Source organism: Grammomys surdaster, unplaced genomic scaffold, assembly GCF_004785775.1.
Source record: "Grammomys surdaster isolate TR1022 unplaced genomic scaffold, NIH_TR_1.0 173, whole genome shotgun sequence".
NCBI classification, from domain to species: Eukaryota; Metazoa; Chordata; class Mammalia; order Rodentia; family Muridae; genus Grammomys; species Grammomys surdaster.
The window spans coordinates 1,248,643-1,273,761 of NW_021604621.1; the positions used below are offsets into that span (position 1 = coordinate 1,248,643).

General features: G+C 43.3%; 1 protein-coding gene across 2 annotated transcripts in view; it reads right to left on the reverse strand.

Moving 5' to 3' along the window:
• Positions 1 to 14,498, reverse strand: part of Tsc22d3 (TSC22 domain family member 3) — a 61,253-nt gene extending 46,755 nt beyond the window's left edge. Inside the window, exons 1-2 of one of the 2 annotated variants that reach the window (XM_028767459.1) lie at positions 14,413 to 14,498; positions 12,293 to 12,714 (exon numbers count right to left, since the gene is read on the reverse strand). In XM_028767459.1, the coding sequence (XP_028623292.1) occupies positions 12,293 to 12,609 (317 nt within the window). In that variant the 5' untranslated portion in view covers positions 12,610 to 12,714; positions 14,413 to 14,498. Of the gene's footprint in view, positions 1 to 12,292; positions 12,715 to 13,030; positions 13,055 to 14,412 lie in introns of those variants that run through there. The other variant, XM_028767462.1, reaches the window with a different exon arrangement.
• Positions 14,499 to 25,119: the final 10,621 nt, after the last annotated feature.

The following is a 25,119-nucleotide window of genomic DNA, read 5'->3' on the forward strand; positions in this document are numbered from 1 at the left end:
GCGCTCGCTCCCCTCCCTCCCTCCCTCCCTCCCTCCCTCCCTCCCTCCCTCCAGTGTCTCATGTCATCCAACTGGTCCCGGATATATTAGATAACTAAATGAGCATGATCTTAAACTTCTGATCTTCAGGCCTCCAACTCCCAAGAGCTGGGATGTCCCACCATGTCCCACCATGACTAGCCTTTAAGCATAACTTTCATCATGTTAGTATTTTATTCATTTCATTGACCTTCATCATCCTCATCTGATAGGTAACTCTTCAAACTCTTCAAAGTCTTCAAAACACAGATTTTTGGTTGATAGGCCATTGTGACATCACTCTGCTAAATCAAGACTGTGATCTTGTCAGTAAGAACATTTTCATGGGGAGAGTTGCTGTTATTTTACAAGGCTTCAGTGAGCTGGAGTAGATTCAAAATCTACCTTTGAGGGCATTAATGGGGATTAGATTTTCTTTTTAATTTTCTTGCTACTGATTTTGGGCAAGACACATTCACAGTGTGTCACTGGCAACTACTAAGGTCTTAAGAAGGGAGATTCTCTAGTCCCAGGTGAAGACCTCTTATGCTGTGCAGCTTCCTGCCCCTTTTCTGTGATCAAGCACAACAAAATCTTCATTTGTGTTATTATTTGATATCTATCTATCTCTACTACTGAATTTTAAGTTTCCTGTGGCAAGAAATCTGGCATGGTTTGTTCTGTCTGCTGCCCACAAGCACATGGTATATATAGGCAATCTTATTCTATTGTCTCCAGAATATAATGAGCTCCCAAATCATTAATTTTAGGGGATATGAGTGACCCATTGATATTATTTTAGCTAGGAGATAAGGTTGGAAGATGCTGGGAGGGGCCTTAACAGTTCCTTAGTTCATTCCCATATACCACTCAATCACACAAGAACATAGGTTAGCTGTAATGACTTGCCTCTAGTGGAAATATAATTGTTTTTACAAAGATTTATTTTTACTATTTTTAATTATGCATTTGTGTGAAAGTGCAAGGGCCTATGGATCCCTGAAACTGGAGATACAGGTCATTGCAAGCTGCTCAACATGGGTGTTGAGAACTGAATCAGATTCTTTCTGCAAGAGCAGTACAAGCTTTTAATGGCAAAACTATCAGTTCAGCCAAACATTCTCCTTTTTACTATGAAATTGCTACACTGTCATTCTGTATCATGTACTTTCCTTTTTATTTTAAGTTCTTGTTCCTAACCTCTTTGCTACCCCTGTCTGTCCCCTTATGACATGGCCTTTATTAAACCAACCCTATCCATACTTTAAAGTTATAAATAATACTTTTTGGTCATTTTGTCTAGCTTCTCTAGATGCATATAGTCAGGAAATTCTCTTTTTTATCTAATCTCATTTGCTCATGTTATATTATAGGCCTGTTTCCTCTTATTCTGTCTCTAGTGTGTCTAGGAAACAGCTAGTCAACATATCTGAGCTGGACTTTTCTTATATTTGAAAACAAACTTCTCTCTCTTGATTATCCTCCACTATCCTGCCCTTAAAGTCCTTTTATACCAATTATCTTAGTTCCTTAGCTTTGCCAAACAGGTGCCTCCTATCCCAGGTTTACCTCTTGTTGGCTCTGCAAGTACTATATCCCAATCCTGACTCTTCACAGTCAGATTTCCCTTAGATCCCACTGACCTTTTAGCTGTCACCTGCCTTTCCACTGTGATCAGGTCACTTTTCTCAAAGGAAAACTATCTGGGACCCTTTGATCAATTTCTGTGGTCTCTTCAGTACTGTAGTCCTCACTTCTCTTCTACATCCAGGTTATTATTTCTTTCAGCCTAGACAAGTATCTGACATTACCTGGGACCCTAGAATGGAGTGAAACCTGAACAGTAAGAATAATAGTTCAGAAGAAGGCTCTGCTCTCAAAGAAGGGAAAAAAAAAGACCTCCCTTCAGTTGTTTGTTCGGTTTTTTTTGTGGGTTGTTTTGCTGTTGTTGCTGTTTAGTAAATAATTTACAAAGGCAAATTTTAGTCCCCACAGGCTATACCCACTTTATCACTGGTCCCCAGGGCTAGCCTTTACACATTTCCATACTGTCATGGACTATTTTTAGCAAAGGGTGACATTAAATACTAGTTACCTCATGGGCTTCAAACTTATCTCTTCTACTTGTCAGAACGTTGTTATTCCTCCTGTTTTGGACCTGCTAACCACTTGTGGCCTAGATATACTTCTAGGGATGTGAAAACTATTTGCATGGTATGACTTGAAGGGTTCCTAGAAAGTATTTTGTCTACACATGTCTTCCTTTGGCCTGTGTCTGAAAATGAGAATTTCAATACTAGAGATTCATTTCTTTAACACAGTTACGACTTCCTTAGGAAGTCTTTGTTATACTCTTCCTTCTTAGTAGTTTGAAACTTACATATTCATTACCATCACCATCTGGTTTCTGCCTAACTCAGATAAGATCATGAATGGCTCTTATGTATTTCCCACTGCATCCTCAGTGTCTAGGCTCAGTGAGCCTAGAGTATGAAAGATATGAAATGAGCATTTCTTGTTGACTGAATCATTTCATGAATTTAAATGTGAATTCTTCAGACCACTTCTAAGAAAGGATTGTGGGCACAGGTGTTCAGGACACTACTGGGGTAAAGAGTACTAGAAAATAAAGATGGAATGCTGACCTTGAAAACCACCTCACTTTCTCAGTTGACCTGAGGCTGGTCCTTTTGCTAGTTTAGTTCCCTCTCCCTTCCTGGCAACTTGAGGTTTCCCACCTTTCTTAATCCCATTCAATGGTCTTGATTTAGAGAGCATCTGAAAAGTGTTTGCTGAGGTGTAAACAAGTCTAAAATGACACACTACTGGGCCTCTTTCTCCCAGAAAGACGTGGGAAAATTTTACACACACATGCACACAGGAATGCACACACTCATGGTAGCATCCTGCTTCTAAATGGTCCTTGTAAAAATGGTAGCTGAGATCCAGATATGAAGCCACACTCAGGTTCTCTTTCTGGGACTTACCCTCTACTGTATGACTAAACTCAACTTTTTTGGTTCCAGTGATTATAAGACAGAAGTATCATCCTGCTCCCAATTCTCTATGCAGGGATACCCCAAGTTCCTGAGTAGAGGATATCAGGGTCAAGCTTGTTTTGAGGCAAAAAAGAACAGTGAGGGAGAATGCCAAAGTAAGCCTTTCTCTCTTGTTCCTGAAGCTTGCTAACTCTGGGTTCCAGCCTAGGAAGACTAAAAAGTTTTCCCACCCAGGCCAGCCCCTTCCTACCAGGATCCCTGTGGGGCTGGCAAGTTTCTCCTCTTCTCTCCCAACCAGAAAGTCTTACATCCAGCCAGGCAGCCACTAAACACCTGCCAAAGCCAACCCATTCGTTAAGACTCTGCTGGAAGCTGCCGCCATGAAGAGACTCTCCCTTCCTAGTTTGCTTTGGCACAACCCAAGCTCTACTAAGCTTAAGACCTTTCTCTCATGGAACATAGCTTCCACTCAGCTTTTAGAGGCTTGCAACCTGTAACACTTCCTTGGTGGCAGTTTCTTTACCCCCTATAGCCACAACTTCAACTCCTCAGACCCTGGTCTTGGCCTCTGACCTCCCTGTGTCTTTTACCGTGCCTTGCAGAGAAGTTAGGAATTCAATAAATCCATACTCAGATCACAGTAAGTAGCAGAATGTTGGTCAATAAACGATGGATTGATTAATATAAGTGTTCGGTCACTCTGTACAAGGCTGAATGAGATACTGCCATTATTCATTTCTCTGTGCACCCAAGAAGGCAGATTACATGGTCTTAAAACTGAGCAGTTCTTATGCTCTCCCCTTCCTTTTTCATTCCTTTCCCTTTCCCCTTACAACTAAGAACCAAAAAAGTTGAGGAAAGAGGGAGAAGTGACAAGTTTAAAATTATGGTAAGGGTTCACAGTTTTCCTTGATTCTGGCTGTGATGTGTCTTCAGAACTTGGAGTGCCTAGCTCTCTTAAGCTCTGAGATAATGGTCTTAGGCTTGTCCAAGAACTCATGAGTACTATCTCTGGACATAGCCTGCTACTGATTTTCAAGCTACTTAAAAAAAAAACCAACTTGTTTCCCTGCTTCTCTCCCTTTTACTTGGACTATAGCACAGTCTCCTCAGCTAACCTCAGACTGAGCCACTTACCTGGTGGCATCATAGTGAAACAGGCTGGGGCAAATACAAGGGAGGAAAAGAGGAGGAGTTACTGACTTAGTCACACACTTTGAGCCAACAGAGTATTACATTGGTGGGGTATATAGACTTATTTTTAAAAGAAGAATGTCAGACTCTAGCAAACCTAACTTTACTAAGGCAGAGCTGTGCCAAGCTGTTAACGTAAATTTCTAAATAGGCAAACAGAAAACCTCCAAATAAAACAAGACAAAACAAAAACAACCCAAACAAACCAACAAACCTAAAAATCACTGTGAATTCAGGAAAACCTGGGAACTTTGAGATTTTATGAGGAATGAACAGGAAACTGGCATACAAAGGGCTTTTCTATAAATGGTTCCTCTAGTTTAGGGGTACACCTTTCTCCCTATATGTCTATCAGACTAGGGTACCCAGAAAAGTTCTTGACCCGACAGTAAGATAGAAAAGGCTTTTCTGAGACCTGTTCTGAAGCCCCTTCACATCATTCCTTTGGTAGTACACTATTCAGAAAAAGTAGCAGTATCCCTCCAAAATAACTTCAGTCAACCCAAATCCATTCCAGCTTGCCTGTATGTTTATATTTGCTTCTAAGTGTGGGACTAACACGACTCACACCTTGAAGTCTGGCGTTTACCTCTGAGCCAAATGTTTGCCTCACATAGGGAATAGCAAGCTTTTCCTTGGAAAGTATGAGCTCCATTTAAACCTGAAGCCAGCTTCTGAATGCCTGGCTCTGGGAGAAGCCCACCACTGAGCAAGCAGAAGCTTGATGTCTCAGTAACCTGGCACTGTTACATAAGGCACTGCATGAGATATGAGTCAGGGCCCTGAGGCTGGCATAGGCCCAGGCCAGTTTGGAAAGTGATGTTAAACAGCAGTGTAGGAGAGGTGTTAAGGGGTAAGCTACAATGTATCCACTGGATCCACATTCCCTCCTCACTTCTCACTCTCCTTTCCTTGGGGATAGTTGAAGCCTACACAGCTTAGAAAAGTGGGAATCTCCACCAGACTCCTACGTTATAAACAGCTGCTCTCCATCCCTTTTAAAGAGAAGACCAAAAAAAGTGTATTGAATACTCAAGGCTATTTTGTAAGTAAATTCTTCCTTTTAGGAAGGTCGCTATGATATTTTAATAAGCAGGGGACTGATTTCAGGCTTGATCTATCTAAGAAATGTTACTCCCAAGAAAGGGAGGGAATAACACGCTTTGGTCATTACTGACCAAATCCGCTTCCAAGCCCTTGTTTTCTCTTGGACTCCAGTTTACACACTGGGAAACTTCTCATTTAGTCTTTTGTGTTGGTTGGGACCTTACACCTCTTACAGCATTTCTAAAAGTTCAATAGCTACTTTGGAGATGATTCCTAGCCAGAAGGTACAAGTAAACTTACCTTGCCTGCTGATAAAATTGTCTCCTTCCTAGCATAACATTTGGGAAAGCTTGCTTTCTTCTCCTACTTTATCCCTATTCCAACTCCCGAGTTAAGCTGGATTTCAGCATGGAAGGCAGTAACTTCCAGAAGCCATTTTTCCCAGTCTGACCCCTCACTGGATGGAGGTTGCTAAAGTTGGGACCCAGTCTTCAGTTCTACATGGGGCTCCTACTAACCTATGTGATTCCATGGAGAAATTCCAAAGATCTGGCAGAAAATGAAGCCCTAACCCTTGCCCCATTATTGCAGGCATTGGGACAGTACAACATGTCCTGAGTCATCATTACTCTCTTCATCTAAAAAGGAAACCTCATCTTTCTGACCCTTGTGGTCATGGAATGCTTTCCCTTGAGTACACCGAGCACACAACGTGCCCCTCCAAATGAGCCCAAGCTTTGGCCTCTTTCAGCACACTGGTTTCTCAAGGGCTCAAAAGACTATTGCATGACACCAACCAATTTGTTATGTAAACTCAGCCAGCCATGGCAGATTACAGCTTTGCAGTTATCTTGAGGGATGCCTTACATAAGAGGAGAAAGTTCAGGTAGGAGCAGATTCACAATGAGCAAACACAGTCCAGTTGCTACCACCACATACAAACATAGACAACCTCATCCCTCTGAAGCAATTAACAGTTGGAGGCTAGTATTTTGCTGTGTTCTATCATTCAGGTGGCCCAGAGACCCTGGAAACCTTGACCAAACACATCCATCTCCATTTATTTAGATATCTTGGCCTTCAGGAGTGAGTCTGGAAATAAGCCAACACTACCTGGACTTGAGAGCTTGCCAGTTTATCTGGAAGTAAAAATATAAGCAAGAGTGTTAACTACCTCTTCAGGCAGGGAGGGAAAATAAGGTCACCCTGGAAAGAGTTATTTTCTAAGATATGGGCCCACATAGGTCCTCTCTGAACTATACTGACAAGAAAATGAAATCAATGCCCCATTCTGAACCTCTTTAAGAGCTGACCCATCCAGGCGGACTGCTTGTGATCTTTTGTTGCTCAGTGCTCCACACTGTAGCACCCCACCTAACCTGGTCTTTCATGAATACAGCACTGTTTCCACTTATATGAAATAGCCAGAATAGACAAATCTATAGAATAGAAAGTACCAGGTTATCAGGAGTTGGAGAGAAGAGAAAATGGGACATTACCACTTAGTGAGAACAATGGTGAAAATGGTAAATTTTAACAAATATCGAACCACTATACACATAAATACATGCGCGCGCACGCGTGCGCGCGCACACACACACACACACACCATATAGATCTCACAGAGCTACTCAGGGCACTAAGCTTACTCATCAGCATACGGACTGGCCTCAATATACTAGCCTGCCAGCACAAGCAATTCACATCTGTGCCTTGGCAAAGTGACAAATTTTTTGTATGGTAGGGTTCTCATGAGGTATCCAAACCCTGAATGTTAAGTTTTCAAATGCATTTGTATCTTTAATGGAGGCTGTCCCTTAAGCCAAGAGTGCCTATTCTTTGTCAGACTACTAGACACTTGGGAAACAGTTATTTTAATTTACTTTGGGTTAAGGAAGGACTTTCGAAGTATGATACTAAAAACAAAAATCACAAAGGCAAAGAATGACAGGCTTAACCACACAGAAACTTAAAACCTCTCTATGACAAAGAATTCTGTCCTTGAAATCAAATGGTAAATTAATTGACAAAGGGTTGCAATCTCTAGTTCAGTGTTTCTCACGGTGTGGTCTACATACCACTGATGTTATGAGAGAAGAGTTTCAGATGGTACAAGGACAAGGTTGAATCTTAACTAGTATGAAATTTTTCTTGAAAAACAAAACAAAACCATGATCTTTAAATCTAACTCCTCCTCCATGCTAGTGTGTAACAGCTCAACAGAGAATATTAAATAAATTAGCATAAGTCAAGCTATCAGAAATATTCCATATTATTTTCTGAAATTGTGTGTGAGAACCTGTTGGAGGCAGGTCATCTTACAGGTAGAATCCTAGAAAAACTTTGGAGCTAAAGAGAAACTAAGACTCAAGAGTATTTGGGATGACACTGAGCAGATATGTTCTGGGCCCAAAGGTTGATTTAGTTAGGTGTGGTGGCTCATAACTGTAATCCCAGCACTTGAGGGGCAGAGTCAGGATTGCCCTGAGTTAAAGACAAACCTGGACTATACAGAGTTTCAGGCCAGCCAAGGTCAGTTTGAGTTCCAAGCTATACTTGGGCTAGTTCTTGGGCTGTACTGTGAGACTCTATCTCAAGATAAAAAAATCTTAGAAATAAAACTGAGGTTATAAAAACAGCAATCATAAAAACAGAATAATGCCAGTTACCATGTCAGTTTTCTAGACCTTAAAAGTCAAGTAAATAAACTCACCCAAACTTTTAATTTAAGGAATTCATATTTTTAAGCACTGCATTTAAACTGAAAAATTCAGCTAACTGTCCAGTGTACTCTACCTTCCTCCTAAACATTCTAGTATTCAGAAGCATAGATGAATAAATGAAGTCAAGTCTAATAACAGTATGACCAACCATCCCAGTTTCCCCGAGACTGTCCCAGTTTGATCATCAGAGTCATGTCCCATGCAAAACTGGAATAATTGGACATTTTGACTATTTGCAAAGAAAGGTTCTGGAATCACAGTTTTCTTTGCTTCATTCATATCCATGCATGCGTGTATGTATGTATATGTTTTTCCAGACAGGGTTTTTCTGTGTAGTGTTGCTGTCCTGGAACTCTAGACCTGCCTGGCCTGGGACTCAAGAGAGCTGCCTGCCTCTGCCTCCTGAGTGCTGGAATTAAATGTATGCACCACCAACCGGCCCATATAGTGTTCTAAGCACCTCTTTAGTGTTAGCTTTGTTTTTTTATTTATCTGTTTGTTTATTTAGTTTTTGTTTTTGAAATTCTTTCATCACAGACATTCAATAGATCCCAGAATCTATTATCTCAGTTGGAGTTTTGATATTGCTCTTTATTGTGAGACATAGGGCAAGTTACTTAACATTTCCAAGACCAATTTCTTTCTTTTAAAAATGAAAACCAAGCAGGGCCTGGTGGTTTTAATCCCAGCACCCAAGAGACAGAGGCAGGTGTAACTTTTTTAATTTGAAGCCAGCCTGGTCTACAAAGTGAGTTTCAGGATGGCTAGAGCTGTTACACAGAGAAACCCTGGCTCAAAAAAACAAAACAAAACAAAATGAAAATTGGTGTAATACCAGTTTTGGTGGGTTGCTATAAATACCAAATGAGACTATACAGATGCTATTCTTGGTATACACTATAAATGAACAAGAACTGTTAGCTATTAATTCTTTATGGTTATTAGTTACATTATACAAGTTTGAAGGGATGGTGTTAAAAACACATTTCTTTTCCCAAATAGTTTAGAGGTACCATTTACACAGCAAAAGGCTGCATACTCACTCTCACTGATTTCTATATGTACAAACACTTCACCTGAACTTCTACCATACTATTAGTTACCACATGTGATTAAAATTGAAAAAGAAAATCCACATTTAAACACTAGTAAAGATTTTTTAGCACATGATTAAAGACGTGGGGTTGGAGAGATGGTTCAGTAGGTGAGAGTGCTTGATGCTCTTGCAGAGGATCGGAGTTTGATTCCTAGCACATCAGCAGGCTCACAACCACCTGAAACTCCAGGGTTTCTGCTATTCTCTTCTGGCTTCCATGAGTATCTCTGCACAATTGTGCGAGTATGTGTGTGCACATCCCGGTTTTTCGAGACTGAGTTTCTCTTATAGCCCAGGCTGTCCTGGAACTCACTCTGTAGACCAGGCTGGCCTCGAAATCAGAAATTCGTCTGCCTCTGCCTCCCAAGTGCTAGGATTAAAGGCGTGCGCCACCACTGTCTGACACAAAATCTTTTTTAAAAGTTGTGAAATCTTTACCTCAGAGTCCACCAACTATTAAGTAGTTATCCGTAATCATCAGAAAAAAGCACCTTTAGTAAGTACTGGCTGCATAAGTAGAGGTCAAGAAGAAACCAAGTAAAACACAGACCTACCCTCAGATTGCTTACATGCTTTGTTCCAAGAAAGTCAAGGCCTAACTGGGGAGATAGGGACAGATCAAAACAGATGTACAGATATAAATCAAGAATATGACACATCTTCTGCCCAAGAATGTTGGAGGCCTTGAAATAGCAGAATAGGCTACAAGACAAGGGGCTGGAAGATTGGCTTCTTCGGTAGATGTGGCCTTGAAAACTTAAAATGGGAAACACATTCAATCAGGAATCTGAAATGTCTTACTGTGAGTTGGAACAGGAGTAAAAATTATGGCAGGATTATACAGGCAGAAACCAATGGAATCAAGCAAAGTAACAAAGAAAATATTCATATAGCAGGCTGTTCAGCTTAGACATTGGGGAAGCCCCATAGCCAGCCTTCTAGTTTGCAGAGAACATGTGCAAAGCCTAGACTGAATTCTGTATCTCCAATACCAATTAAGGAAAGAGAGTGGTGTGTCCTGCTGTATTTATCATGTCACTCCCTTCTGAGCTTCAATGAAGCCTGGTAGCCTTCTAGCTTGTTCTGAGATAGCAGCATAGCAAACTAACTGAGTTGTTCTGATCACAGTAGTCATTGTCAGGTGCATATGTCCCTAGTTTGTTCTTTTTCCTCATACAGAGCTTTTAATATTCCTATTCAGTGGCTTTGTCAAGAACCAAGTACCCTGGGCTGGAGAGATGGCTCAGGGGTTAAGAGCACTGACTGCTCTTCTAGAGGTCCTGAGTTCAATTCCCAGCAACCACATGGTGGCTCAAAACCATCTGTAATGGCATCTGATGCCCTCTGCTGGTGTGTTTGAGGAGAGCTACAATGTCCTCACCATAAAAATTAAATAAATAATTTTTTTAAAAAAAGAACCCAAACTGAGGTAGATGACAAAAGGAGATCTTTCAAGCAACAATCAGGACACTCCAAAGGTATGACACAATGTGAACTCTTTTGCAAAACTCAGCCTCCTACTTCAGTCACCTAGGTCAGACCCTCCTAAGGCCTAGAAACAGAAATCACCCTCTTACTTCACCAAAGTCCCAGAGGTGCCCCTGCTTTCCCAGTTGAAGCAAATGCAAAGATTCTCTCCAGATTTCTCCCTTCTCTCTCACCTATGCCACTCTCCAACTGAGCTGTGCCAGCAAGCAGATCATTACACACCAGTTAAGGACTGTGCTCTATAGGATTTCAGTGTCTGCGGGTTGAATACACTTGTAGTAATATTTTACCAGAAAGGAAGATTTTCTTGAAACCTGTCTATAGCTTGGCTTTATCTTAGACCATGAAACAATTTGATGCCTAATGTGAACTAAGTGTGAAAATGCTTCAATAATTGACTATGCCTCAGAAATACAACTTGCTGTAACATTAAGCCTTGCTTGTCCCCACCAGGAATCAATGGGGCTGGCATGAGAAGACAGTGGATTTGACTTGGGAGACTTTCTTGACAGTTAAGAAGAGTGCCTCCCGCATTTCTTGATAGCCTTTACAATGTACTATTTGAGTTCGCTGCCGCGCGCGCACACATAATAAATGAGTGCTCAGCATTTCTCATAACTTTGCGCACATTTCCTGGCCACAACCTAGAATCTGAGAGATAGAAAGCACTGTACAGAGCACTGAGGTCATATAACTTGCTCAGGCTCATACAAAAAGATAGAAGCATAACTTGCACTACCACCCAGGTCTCTCACAGCAGGGATGTCACTCTTACATAACCTGTGTCATTAAGCAAGAAAAAAAATCCACCCCCAGTGTGCACACATGCACATGCAGGCACATGCATGTATGCAAGTGCCTGCATGTGTGTGTGAATACACACACACACATGCACACACACACACACACAAACACACATGGTCTCTGAGAACATAAGTCACTAATAGCAGAGTATCTGATTGTTGGGGATAGCAGTCTCACTTTATCCCCTCCCTTTTCCCATCTTCCCTCCCTTTTCCCATTCTTGCCTTCTGGGTTCAGAAAGTCTGAAACATACTCCAACACATGGAGTCTACATGGAGGTGGATTCATCCACTCCCGCCATAGAGAGGTCTTGAAGTGCTCAAAGTAACCATCCTAAACTATTTTTTTCTGGGGTTGCTCTGCATTTGCATTCAGAATGGAAGGGTATAATCTACAGAGTGGGTCATGTCCTCCCCACCCCAACTCTCAAAAATTCTCACAGGTTTCTGGTTTTTCCTATCCCCCCTCCCTTGATCTTCCCCCATCAGAAGCCCCATTTGTTAACGACTTGTCCTAATTGTCAGTGCCAAGCAGTAATTTAAAAGTCCTTCCAGTTTCAGACCCACTGAGTTGGGTGGAACTCAAATTGCAAGAGAATCCCATGGCAGAAGTGTTTGAAGGAGTACAGAAAGTGTAGGGTGCACCCACAGTTACTTCCAACCCATATGGAGTTATCCCATCTTCTGGGCCCAACGGTTTGTGAGCCTCTCCAGGCTCCATTCAAAACACACTTACAGCTGTTAGAATGCTGGGAGCTCTGCGGAGCTCTAACTAGCCAAGAGGTCCTGTCTTCATGACAGCCTAGGGGGCTCGACCCCACCCCAACCCGATGGTCTTTGGGAACTTGCTGGTGTGTCCCCACCCCCGTCAGAGGAGAAGATCCAGTAGGGCCACTTTCGCAGCCGTTCTGGCCAGCCACCCACCTGTGGAAGAAGAGTAGAATGGACAGCATGGTCTGGTCGATGTTGCGGTTGCAGATCCCCTCATTGATCAGGTAGCAGGGGTCGCGCAGCACGGGCTCCAGCGAATCCTGCCGCATTATGTTGTTAAGCTTGTCAGTGTTGAGGTTCTCGAAGACCAGCTTCTCCTGCAGCTGCCGAAAGTTGCTCACGGTGGGGCTGCCTGGGTTGTTCTCTCCGCTTCTCCCTTTCTGGAGACTGCAACGGTTGGCCAGGTCCAGGCAGCAGTTGCAGCAGTCGAGGCCGACAGGTGAGCGGCAGTCGATCTTAGGCTGGGCCATCTTCTCTGGCTCGGAGGCTGCCTGATCCGGGAGGTCCGGGGCGGCCGGCAGGTGCGCACCCGCGGAGCTGGCCTTTGTGGACTCCAGGGTGCCCGGAAGAACAAGCTGCGGGGACAGTTGGAAATTAGCGCCTTTAAAAAAAAAAAAAAGAAGAAGAAGCCAGCCGCCTCGGGCCGGTTCGGGCCCCCTTCTGGTTGTAGCGCTCGGGGTGCGAATAGAAACAGCTGGACAAACAGCTCCCAGCCGCTCCTGCGGGCTCACTTCCTCCTCCCCCCCCAACCCCTCCTCCCGGCTCCTGCAGCCAGGGACGCCCCCTCCCCCGCACCTCCCGCCCACACCGGAGGTTCCACGTGCGTCCCCCCCACCCCCACCCTCAGCGTACTCCCAAGTTTTCCAAGTGCGCGCGTGGCTCCGGGCGGACCTGCAAAAGGCGGCAGGAAGGGCGGCCAGCCGGCCGGGCTGGCGGCAAAGGGAGAGCCGCAGGCAGCGCGCCCTCGGCAGGCAGCCCCGCTTCTCCGGCTCGCGGGCTCCGCTGATCGGAGCGGCGGCGGCGGCAGCGGCAGCCCCGGGGGCGAGCGCGTGAGCTAGCCACGAGCCCAGGAGTCCGCACCGGGCCGTGACAGCATGTAAATGAGCCCCGAGGGGCAGGCGGAGGACGCGCCAGCTGCCGCCGCCTCTGCCACCGTCGCCGCCTCCCTGCCTTTGGCTTGAGGGGGCCCCCTGGCGCGCGCGGACTTCTCCTCCCTCAGCACCCACACGGCCCGCCCGCCGAGCGCTCGCTCGGACGCCCGCGGCTCCCGGGGAGCCCGCCTCGGCGGTTTGTCGCGGCGCGCGCCTCAGCGCTGGCTGGCGGTGGCGCTCACCTCCTCGGCGGCCTGACGTCCAGGAGCGCGGCGCCGGCCACTGTCCTCTGGTCTGTCCCCCGGGCGCTAGTGGCTTTCCGTCTCCTCTCGGGCTCCTGTCTTGTCAGTTATCTCGCCGTCTCCCCGCCCCCCACCGCGCCCGAGACACACGCAGCGTCCCCGCCCCCGCCCCCTCACCGCACGGGGTCTCGAGCTCTCCCGAGTGGGCCAAAGGTCGCCGCGGCCACTGCCGCCTTAGGCTGGGGGGGGGGGGGCGATGTCCCCTGAGCGGCGCGCTTACGGCCTGCCGGGAGCCACCGAGTCAGCGGGCGGCCGTCCGAGCAGCCCTTTAAACCGCCGCCCGCCCGCCGCCCGCCACGCAGCCCGGCTTATTTCTTGGGAAGTGTCAAGAGACCTAAGAGCCGCGGCCTCGGTGGTGGCAGTGGCGGTAACGGCGGCGGCGCCACCCCCCAGAAAGTGCCAGAAAACACGAACACCTGAGAAATACCCCAACTCCAAAGTCCCAGAACCATGTCCCCAGCGGCCCCAGCCGCTCCTCCTCACTTGTCACCCCGTCTTACTCCCCAGCCTCATCCCCGCCATCTCATTCGACGCCATCTCCCTGAGGTCCCGCTGTCCGTGCTTCCTCGGGCCTGTCCCTGTTCCCTTGCCTCTCGTTTCCCGCTATTTCTGTCATTTGGCGTCCTTTTCTAAGTTTCCTTACACGTTTGGTCGCTTTGCTCCTTACTTTCCCCCTACCTTGTCCCCTTGCCGGGTTTCCCCGCGCCCCTCCATTTCTAACCGTCCCTCGGCTCCATTCCTCGACCCCTCCCCTCTTATTTCCTTGATCTTATTCTCTCCCCCTACCTCACGACAACACCCCACTTTCTCCTCGCTCATCTTTACAGGCCTCTCCCCCCTACCCCAGAAACCCGTTCCTCCGAGTCTGAAAGCCCCCTACCTGCTACTTCAGGTGATCTGTCTCCGTCGATCCTTCGAGAGACTTCTTCAGCCGCCTGCACGCACGCAGAGTGAGAAGGGGAGTGATGCGTCTGTCCCGTAATGCCGCGGAGGGATCTGGGAGAATAAACCCCAGGCGGAGGTATAGTGAAAGGGCACATATAGGGGCCAGCCTGGTGCCCTGGATTAATGCCCCTGCTGACTGAACTGCGGGGACATGCAAGGTGACCAAGTAAGGCGGCTTTTTAGACTGTCTCAGAACTTAGAATATGTTTAATGAGGAACATTGAGCATTTTTTTGAGTCTTGGAGACATTAAGACCCGTTGACAATATTCAGTTTTTGTATAAAACTCAAATAAATTTCTATTCATTCCTACTCCCTTACAACCCCCCGGCTCCATCCCCTTCATTCACTTCATTCAAGAACCCAGGGCATTTGAAATACAGCAGTAAATGCTGCCATCTTCTGCCCAAACCCTGAACTATTTTCTGTCCCCTTGTAAGGTTCCGCCGCTCAGCGGGACACTACAGGTGCCTCTTGGTGGAAGAATCCATTGGGACGCGAAGCAGGGGCAAGCATCTCTCTATTTCAAGAAAAGTTAAGTTCCAGTTGCCTGATCCCTGGTAAATGTGACTTAAATACGTTTGAAATTTTCCTAGCCTACCGTGGCGGAGCGCACCGAAGATCCCAGCGACTCGCAAAGCAGAAGCAGGCTTGTTAGTTTCAGGCCAGCCTCAACTAAATAGTGAGATTGTCTCAAAAAGCCCAAGCCATATAAAACAAGCCTTCAAGCCACCCCTGAAATTAATTAGGAGCGAAGTGCAGCCAACTAATTCCTATTCCCCACTCCCTATGGCTGTTACATGAAGCCCAAAATATGGGTAACTTGGAAAGGCTGTGCTATAGTGACTAGAAACCCCAAATCGTGCTGTATCTCCAGTTCCTGAGAGGATCCCAAGGCCCAGGATGAAAGAGGATGGTGGCTATTGTGTAAAACACTATAACAGAATATATATACATCCCCACAGACTAAGAAACTTCTATTTTTTTCTTTTAAAAGTCCATCACGTCATTTTCTTGCATTTCCTTCTTTCTGCTCTTTTAAAAATGTTCTTGGATAAAAGCCAGAGGAGGTACTAGAATATGAAATTTCATCTGTATTGTGTAGACTTATAGCCTTCTGAATTGTTTTTTAATTACAGTGTTTATTATTTTCCTTCTTGTTTATAATTATTTTATGTTAACTCTTATAATAAAATATATTAGTTCCATAAATGTTTATTTGCGTTTTGGGAACAGCTAGGCCTTTTGCTTCTATGTTTGCCTGAGCCCTCTTATCTTTGTGTAACCTTGGGATGAGGCCCTGGTGGAAGTATTTCCTTCTTGACATTTGGCACCATTAAATTCAAGATTTTGGTCCCCTTGACATTTCCCTGTTGTGTAGTCCTTGCTCTCAAGCAGTATTGTTAATAACTCAGGACAGATTTGCACACCATATCAAGGCTGATCAAGAGCAAATATAGTTGAGATACAGAAAAATCTAAATAGTACAGAGATAGAGTACAGAGAGCTGACATTTCTGTGCACACAAATCCAGCTTGTGTTGACAGACTACGTACCTCTGTGAGAGAAGGCTGACTGGACAAGGGCCTCCTGGGCCCTCCTCTGTGAAACCTTGCTTTACTGTCATACACTGTAATGGATGGAGAGATTCCAGGCAAATGTTCTTGCATAAATTCAGAAGGCAGGAGTCTGGAGCACTAGCAGACCAAGATGGTGGCTTTTTGGGTGGGACGAAAAAGGAGAAGAAACACATCTACTTCCTAGAGTAATTCAGCAGCCATTTACTGTACACTTGTTCTGTGCTAGGTACAGCGTTAATGGAAATTCAGAGAAAAATAAGATAAACCCCAAAGCTTCCGCCATGAACTCCTAATCTAGCTGGGGAAACAGACATACAGACAGACCACATACTACGAGTCAAGCTGAGTCTGGTTGCATTAGCCTGAAACCCAGGTTTTTGGGAGTATAAGGCAGGAGGATCATAGATAGATTCAAGGCCATCCTGGACAACTGAGTGAGTCAATCGCTCTATCATATGTGTGCACAGGCATGTGTGGTAAGGGTTGAGGATAGAGTTCAGTGGTAAAGTACATGTCTAACATGAAGAAAGCTCTAGGTCCAATTGAGCACCTTAAAAAAAAAACAAGAAGCAAAACCCAAGCTTATTACTACAAGTGGTAAACGATAGACACTTAGTGATTTGTGGGCAGGCAAAAGTATGTGCTAAGAAGGTGGAGGAGGGTTTACTTCAGTATAGAAGGATCATAATATCATAAATAAAAAAAATGAAATTGCTATATGTAGTTCACTGAGTACTATACTTTAGCAACACAAGAGTCCACGTGACCCTCCTAGTCATGTGGCTTACTGGGAGCTGCCCATCATGCAAAGCCTGAATTTGAAGCAGAGTTTCTACTGAATACATATTGACTTTCATACCATCATAAAACACAACATTTGTAAGTAGAATCCTTAAAAACCAGGGACTAGTGGAGTGGAGCCTGTGTGTGAGAATACTATGTTGGGATCCTGTGTGAATTTCAAAAGAGTTTTGTGGTACTAGAGAATAAAATGAGAGAGATAGAAATCGAAAGTTGGAAAGAGATTCGGAGCCCACGTCTTCGCACTGTAAAGCATTAAAGAAAAAACTTCCCTGAGCCTAGTGTGGTGGCTTACACCTGCAATCCCACACTCAAAGTGACTTTGGGCTATATAAAAGACCCTGGCTAAAATCAACGAACCACAAATCTACCTGTCTCACAAAATCTGCCTTGCTTTAGATAATTATTAAGAAAAGGATAAATATCATTTATTGAATCCTAACTATGTGTACAAATACACACACCCTATATGTATGTGTGTGTACTATTATTTACTTCTCCCAACAATACTATGAAGTAGGTATGATTTAGGTGATGATGTGAACTTGGATAAATTAAAGATGCTCTCAGGTTACACAAAGAATCCCTGATGGAGTTAGCAATTTTCTAACTTCAGAGCTTATGTTCTTATCCATGAGGTGACTTTTTAAATGAAGGCTTATCAAATATTTACAAGGTATAACATCTGTTTTAAGAAGATTGTACAGAAGTATATATGCATTCAATGATTTACTGCCTAATATATTGAAAGGCTTTATTTACCTGTGGGGCACCAAGAAGGAAATTGGTGACCTTAGGATAATATTATGATAGCTGGAATTTTGAAGGCCCATCATGAGTCAGGTATTATGCTAAGTGCTCCATATGGAATCCTCTAAATTAGTTATCCCAACAAGCTTCTGAGTTAGATGCAACTAGCATTCTCATTTAATATATCAGAAAACCGAGCTAGAAAGAGAAGATATAGCCCACCTGGATTGGAAGTAGCTCCCTTTAAGCACATATAGTCTAGTTAGGTTCAAATCAATATTTCCAAGGGAGTTGTCGGCAAGTTCATTTCATATCATCAATACTTAATTTTGTTAGCTTCTCCTCACAGGGGGAAAATCAGATTCATTAAAACTCACACACCTTTGTATCACAGATTTGTAAAGCTGGTAAGAGTACAAAATCTAGATCAGGCTGTTCATAACATTTTTTTTTCTATTTTGTGTCACACATCATTATGACAGTATAAGGAAGCTTAGGAACACCTTGTCAAAATGGTGTTGTTAGATTAAACAAAATAAAACACATAGGATTACAAAGGAAATCAATTATACTGAAGTGCAGACTTTAAAAGATACAAAATAGAAAATGATATAAGTGCCTGTTAATATAAAAAACACAAGATTGTAGATGCAGCTTTGATACCTGGGATGACTTCAGAATGATGGATGGGAACACATTTAAAGATACTCAAAATAGCAGTAATGCGACATAAAACTGTTAATTATTTCAGAGGCAGGAGAGATGCATCGGTCAGTATTGTGCCTGCTGCATGACGGTCTGGGTTCAGATACCCAACACCAACATAAAATATACAAGCATGGCCGCATCCATGTTAAAAAACAAAACCTGGCATGATACCGGTAACAAGACTCTAATCCTAGGCAGGAGTTGGGCGGAGTCTGGAGGCAAGCGTCCAGGCAGAAGGGTGACACTGAGGGGTACATCCCCAGAGCTTTCCAGTCAGTGAGGGAACCATGGTTTCAGAGATAAGGTTGTTCATGATCTACAAAACAGCTTCTGGTCTCTACACACACACACACACACACACACACACACACGGATAATAATACACTTACACACATACACTACACATACATGATGTACATGGACATACAACAGTTTTGGATTTCTTTTGATGAGAAACTATAGCCTCTGGTAGTAATATTACGATCTGTTCTTTGCCTCTGTAAGTGAAACATAAAATTTTAAGTTAGAGACTGATGAAAATGAAGATTTAGTATTTTTCATCTAAGCACATCCTACCCCTGTACAATATATTAATACTAATAGCTCAGATAAGCTTTGGGACTGAGGAAGCAGATCAGTAGGTAAAGATGGTTTTCACCAAGCCTGGATTCCTGAGTTTGAGAGCTGGCCTCATATGGTAGGAGTGAACCACTTCTACACATTCTCTAACCAACACATGTTCCCTGTGGTGCACGTGAGCACAAGCACATACACATACACATACAAATACAAACACACAAACATGCACTCACACATGAATACACACGCAGTTTTTTTTTTTTTGAAACAGGGACTCAGGAATTCCAAGCTGGAACTCTTTGAACTCACTGGGAAGCTCATTCTGGAACTTACGATCATCTTGTCTCTACCTCTTTACTCCTGGTATTACAGGAATATGCCACCACATCTGGTTTATGGGATGTTGAGCTAGAACCAGGGTTTAATGCATGCTAGTCAAATACTGGACGAACTGAACTATATCATCCGCTCTACACTTTGGCTATTCATTCATCCATTATTGGGCATTTACTTTGTTTCCACACGTATTTTCAACATGGTGCTTTGGCCTGGCACATGCTCAAGGAGAACTTTGTTGATTGATGGACCAAGGAGAAATGAAATATGGAGATGGGCAACTGTGGAAAATTTTAAGGTTGTCTTTACGGACCATCAAATAGAAAATAGACAAATCTCAAATAGGAAGATATAAGTGTCATCCAGGATAGAAGAGTAAGCCAGATGATCTTAGTGTACACACATTCTTAAAATTCTCAGAATTTTACTTTTTTTTACATAAAAATCAGAAGGTACAGTAAATATGCCTGTGTTAAAAGGAAAGGACCTACTTGCACAAAGAAATGAGTAATGGGGTACTGGAGAGGTGGCTCAGTAGTCAAGAACACTGGGTGTACTTCCAGAAAAATTGGGCTTTGATTCCCAACACTCAAAAGGCTGTGAGCAGCTATCTGTAATTCCAGTCCTGAGGGATCCGATGCCCTCTTCTGGCCTCAGAGGATACATCTGCACATAAGTGGCTCACAGACATAAATGCAGACATAACAGAACATTTCAAACGTGTATTAAATTGCCAGAATTCAATAAAAATAAAGAGTGGACACAAGACGCTACTTTTAAAGGGATAGAGGGATTGGGGAGTTGGAAAAACACTATTCATACAAGTCTGACTACCAAAGTTCAGATCCCCAGAACCCACATAAAGCCAAACACAGTAGTGCATGCCTCTGCCATTCCTGTACCCTACAGAAAAATGGTAGTCTGTGTTAGTGAAGTTTTTTGTTGTTGTTGTTATTTGACACAAACTATAGTCAACTGAAAGGAGGGAACTCAATTGATAAAATGCCCCCATAAAGCAAGCTTGTGGGACACTTGTTGACTAATGATTGGTGTGGGAGAACCTAGTCTATTGTGGGTGGTGTCACCCCTATGTAGGTAGGCCTGGGATGTTGTCTTAGCTACTTTTCTACTGCTGAAAAGGGAGTTGCTCACAGTTGAGTATGGCGTCAGGCAGGCAGGAAGGCATGGAGCTGGAGCAGTAGCTGAGGGTGTACATCTGATCCACAAGCACAAGTGAGAGAGAGGGGGGAGAGAGGGAGGGAGAGGGAGAGGGAGACGGAGAGGGAGAGGGAGAGGGAGAGGGAGACGGAGAGGGAGAGGGAGAGGGAGAGGGAGAGGGAGAGGGAGAGGGAGAGAGAACTAGGAATGGTATGGGCCATTTTTGAAACCTCAAAGCCCATCTCCAGTGATACACCTCCTCCAACAAGGCCACGTATCCTAATCCTTCCCAAACAGTTCCACCAACTGTGGAGCAAGTGTTCAAATGTATGAGCTCATGAAGGCGATTCTCATTCAAACTACAGATGTATAAGAAACTGAATGGTGCAAGCCAGTAAGCAGCACTCTTTTATGCCTTCTGCTTCACTTTCTGCCTCCAGCTTCTTGTCCTGTGTCCTGCTCTGACTTTCCTTCATGATGGACTATTACCTGGAAGTATTAGGTAAACTGAACTCTTCCCTCCTCAAGCTGCTTTTTGTTTTAAATCATATCAACAAGAACTGTAAATGAGATGCTAAACTAGAGGAACCCCAGGATCCCCACAGGCCAAATAGCAAATGCAGTGATGAACCACAAGACCCTGTGTCAGCCAAGGTGGATGCTGATGAGTGACAATTGAAGTTGATCTACACACAAAAATGTCGTGACTCTGTCTCTCTCTCTCTCTCTCTCTCTCTCTCTCTCTCTCTCTCTCATACACACACACAGCAAAGACACACAAGTTAAAAATATCTGAGAGAGGTAAAATTGAATATATATATATAGGATATTTGCATTATTGGGATTGTGGATATAGTTCTATGAAACGGGCACCATTTTTATATGCATTTGTTGATAGTGTAAATGTGGGGAATGGCATTTGCATATAGTTTTGTATTGGCGAAAGGAAACTGTATAAAAAGTGTGTAAAGTGTGTAAATGTGCATGCAGATCAGATTTCTTGCTTTCTATTGAGGACTGCTTTCCCTTTCCTCATTGAGTGAAGCAAATAGTTACCATTATGGTAGGTTAAAAATCATAAAAGTACATGGCTTTGGTAGTTCATGACTTTAATTTCACCACTCAGGAGGCAGGATCTTTGTGGGTTCGAGGCCAGTCGGGGGAGAGAGAGAGAGAGAGAGAGAGAGAGAGAGAGGGAGAGAGAGAGAGAGAGAGAGAGAGAGAGAGCAGCATCATGTGTTCTAGGACAGCCAGGAATGTACAGAGAAACCCTGTCTCAAAAAAATCATGAAAGTGGCAGTAGTACTAGGAATCAGAGTGTAATCACGGCATCAAGTCCTTGTCTTCAAGAATTTCGACTTTTTAAATATCCGAAGCTTGTTCTCTCTCTCCCGTCCCTTTTCTTCAGAGAACTCACAGCCTCTTATAGCCAGCAACTTGGATCTTTAAATATTTCATTTTACTCCAAAGTTGGTGGTTTTTCAACCTTCTATCACAGTTAAGGTTTGCTCCATGCAGAATTCACACATGTTTTTCTGTTGCTTAAGTTAACATAGCTCATGTGTTAGAAAGCTTCCAAGTATTGACCATGCTCAACTCTAGAGGGGAAATTGGGTGTCAGAGAAAAGTGATGAAAGGAGAGAGATTTTTACTTTTTACTTTTTTTTTTCAGTTTTCTCATTTGCTAGAGTCATCATGGTTTGCCTATATAACATAAACATTTCATTCAAATGGCAATACAAGATGATTTTAGGAAACTGATGGTGTAGGATGGGATGATGAATTCTCACAGCTCACCCACGACTTTGGTATCCAAGAGCAAGTTTTCCTCAGCTTTCCCCTTCTATCTGCGCATTTTCACGACACAAACTTAATAGTGTAGAGAACACAGACTCCCACCACAGGCAGCTACTGTTGACATCCAAGTGCTTCTGCTTTTAGCTCTTTTTCTGTTCTCTAGACATTGTGCAGAAGCAATCCTTTGATGACAAAGCCCCCTTGCTGAGGCTCCACTAGTATGGTAGCACACCCAGGTCACCCCTGATCCTTAACTCTAATACCTAAGGCTTCTGCCTTTTATTAAGTACAGGATGGGTACCTGGGAGTGTTCACATCCTTTTCATGATAAAGACTGCAGAGATACAAGTCAGGACATCAGAGTCAGCTGCTTGAAGAAAGCAGCCCACACCCTTGACAGTGATGACATCCACGTACCCTGTGGGTTCAGAGCTCATAATTCTGAGTCTATAAGACAAGAATCAATACACCTTTTGCAAGTGTGTCTTTTGCCTTCATAGTCGCTTTTATTTATTTTCATATGCTTTATTTTGGTATAGTTGACAGAAATGCATGCACAGTACACAAAGTGATGTTTTGCTATATGGGTAAAATGTGAAATGTTTTTCTTCAATGAAGTGAATTAACATATCTATCCTGCTTTCTATAGAACTGTTTCACAGAGGTTAAATGTTACCGTGTGTGTGTGTGTGTGTGTGTGTGTGTGTAAAATGGAGCTTTTAGTGTTGAGGTGTGTGTGTTTTTTGGGTGGGAACAAAGGCTCTTTTCTTGAACCATTCACAACACATATTTAATAAAGATAGTGCAAGAAAGATGCACAGGTATTGGTAGAAGGAACATGAAGTGGGCATATCTAATCTACACAGGAAGAGTCAGGGAAGGCTTTCTGGAAGGGGCATATTGAATTGAAAATCTAATCATCAATTGGGAAGATTAAGGTAGTTTTGAATCTATTTTCCTCCTTTCTTCTTTCCTTCCTCTCCCCTCCAATTCACTAACTAGCTGGAGTTGATCTTGAACTCCTGTCTCCCCCTCCTCCTCCTCCCCCTTCTCCTCCTTCCCCTCTTCCTCCTTCCCCTCTTCCTCCTCCCCCTCCTTTTTTTATGAAACAAGGTTTCTCTGTGTAGCTCTGGCTGTCCTAGAATTTACTTTGTCAGCTAGGCTGACTTCGAACTCAGACCTACCTGCTTCTGTCTCCTGGGTACTGGGATTAAAGGTGTATTACACTCCCATCTGGCTAATTAATACATTTTCAAGCACATAATTTTTTGTCAATACTCTTCAGGGTTTCTCACTTCCCATCCACTGTGAGCCTCCATTACTTGCTTTGTGCCTTCGGGTCACTTGTACCCTGTTGAACGTTCCCTCCCTGCTTCCTCAACATCTCTTTTTCCTTTCTCGTGGTCTCCTTTCTACTTTGATAGTCCAACATCTCTTTTTCCTTTCTCGTGGTCTCCTTTCTACTTTGATAGTCTATACTCACATTCATTTCCACCTTATTTGCATACATGTAGACATTGTAAGCTAGGATACACATATGTGATTTCTCTGTGTGTATAGTTCACTTTGCCTAAAATACTTTCCAGATCCACCCATCCCCCTGAAAATTTGATGATTTAATTTTTATTTACAGCAGAATAAAATGCCGTTTGTATATATAGCCTTTTTCATTATTCATTCTTCTGTTAATGGACATGTATGCTGGTTCTATTTCCTTTCTATTGCAGATAATGCAGCAATAAGCATGGATGGACTTACATCTGTGTGGTAGTCCTTTGAGTAGTATGAGCACTGATTTTGATAGTGGCTGTACTAAGCTGTACTACTGCTAGCAGTGAATAAAGCTTCTTTGTTGCCCTCATCCTCATGTGCACTTGATTTTATTCATTTTCTTGATGATAGCCACTCTGACTGGGTGAAACAGAATTTGAAAAGAGTTGAATTTGCATTTCCCTGATGTCTAAGGTTGTTGAACGCTCAAAAAAATATTTATTGCTCATTTGTGTGTGTTTCTTCTTTTGAAAAAAAAACTATCCATTTAATAACCCCAAGTGACCATTGGCATGTATTGGCATGTTTTGTCTGTTTGAGTGTGTGTGCATGTGTGAATTTTTGCAGTTTTTCATGTATTATAGATTGTAACCTGAGGTATAGCTTGCAAAGATTTTCTTCTGTTCTGTAAGCTGTCCACTCTGCCAGTAGTTTCCTTGGGTGTATAGAAACTTTCAAATTCCCCGTAGTTCCATTAGTTAATTATTGTCAGCCTTCTGTGTTTTGAGATGGAGCCTCACTAAGTTGTCCAAACTGGTCTTGAACTTGAAGTCCTCCTTTTTCTATCTCCCAAGTAACTGGGATAATGGACTTCCAGCCCGTTGCATAATCCCTCTTAAACATTCATGTAATGAGCCTGAACTTTTAAAACAAATTTTATTTCACATTTATTTGATATGTGAAATAAATAAGATCATGTATAATGTGTAAAGTATTTAATTTGGTATCTAGAGTATGACAATTATACACTAAATGGTGGCAGTTAATAGTATGGTCATTTTGAGGTTCTCCTGGATTGAGATAAAATTTTCTCTTTGATCTTCTGGGTTGTCTGACTCTGCAGTTTGTCATGTTATGTTATTTCAGATATGATGCCTTCAAGTGTGCTTATACTTAGAGCTTTTCCTGATAACAACTTCTGGCCCATACCACTGATACCAGTCATATGGAATGTTCAAATAGTAGTTTCTAAAAATGCATACAGAGAATAGTTGATGATGAAAGAAGTGGATCACAACTCTGGTTGCCTTCAAAAATATTTTCTGCAAAGACACGACTCTGGTTTTCTCATCAGCACAATTTCTGTTTTGTAAAGCTGAAGAAAGCAGATTGATAGAAGCAAATCAAAAGCGTTCTTCATTTTTCCTGAGTACCTTTGATGTT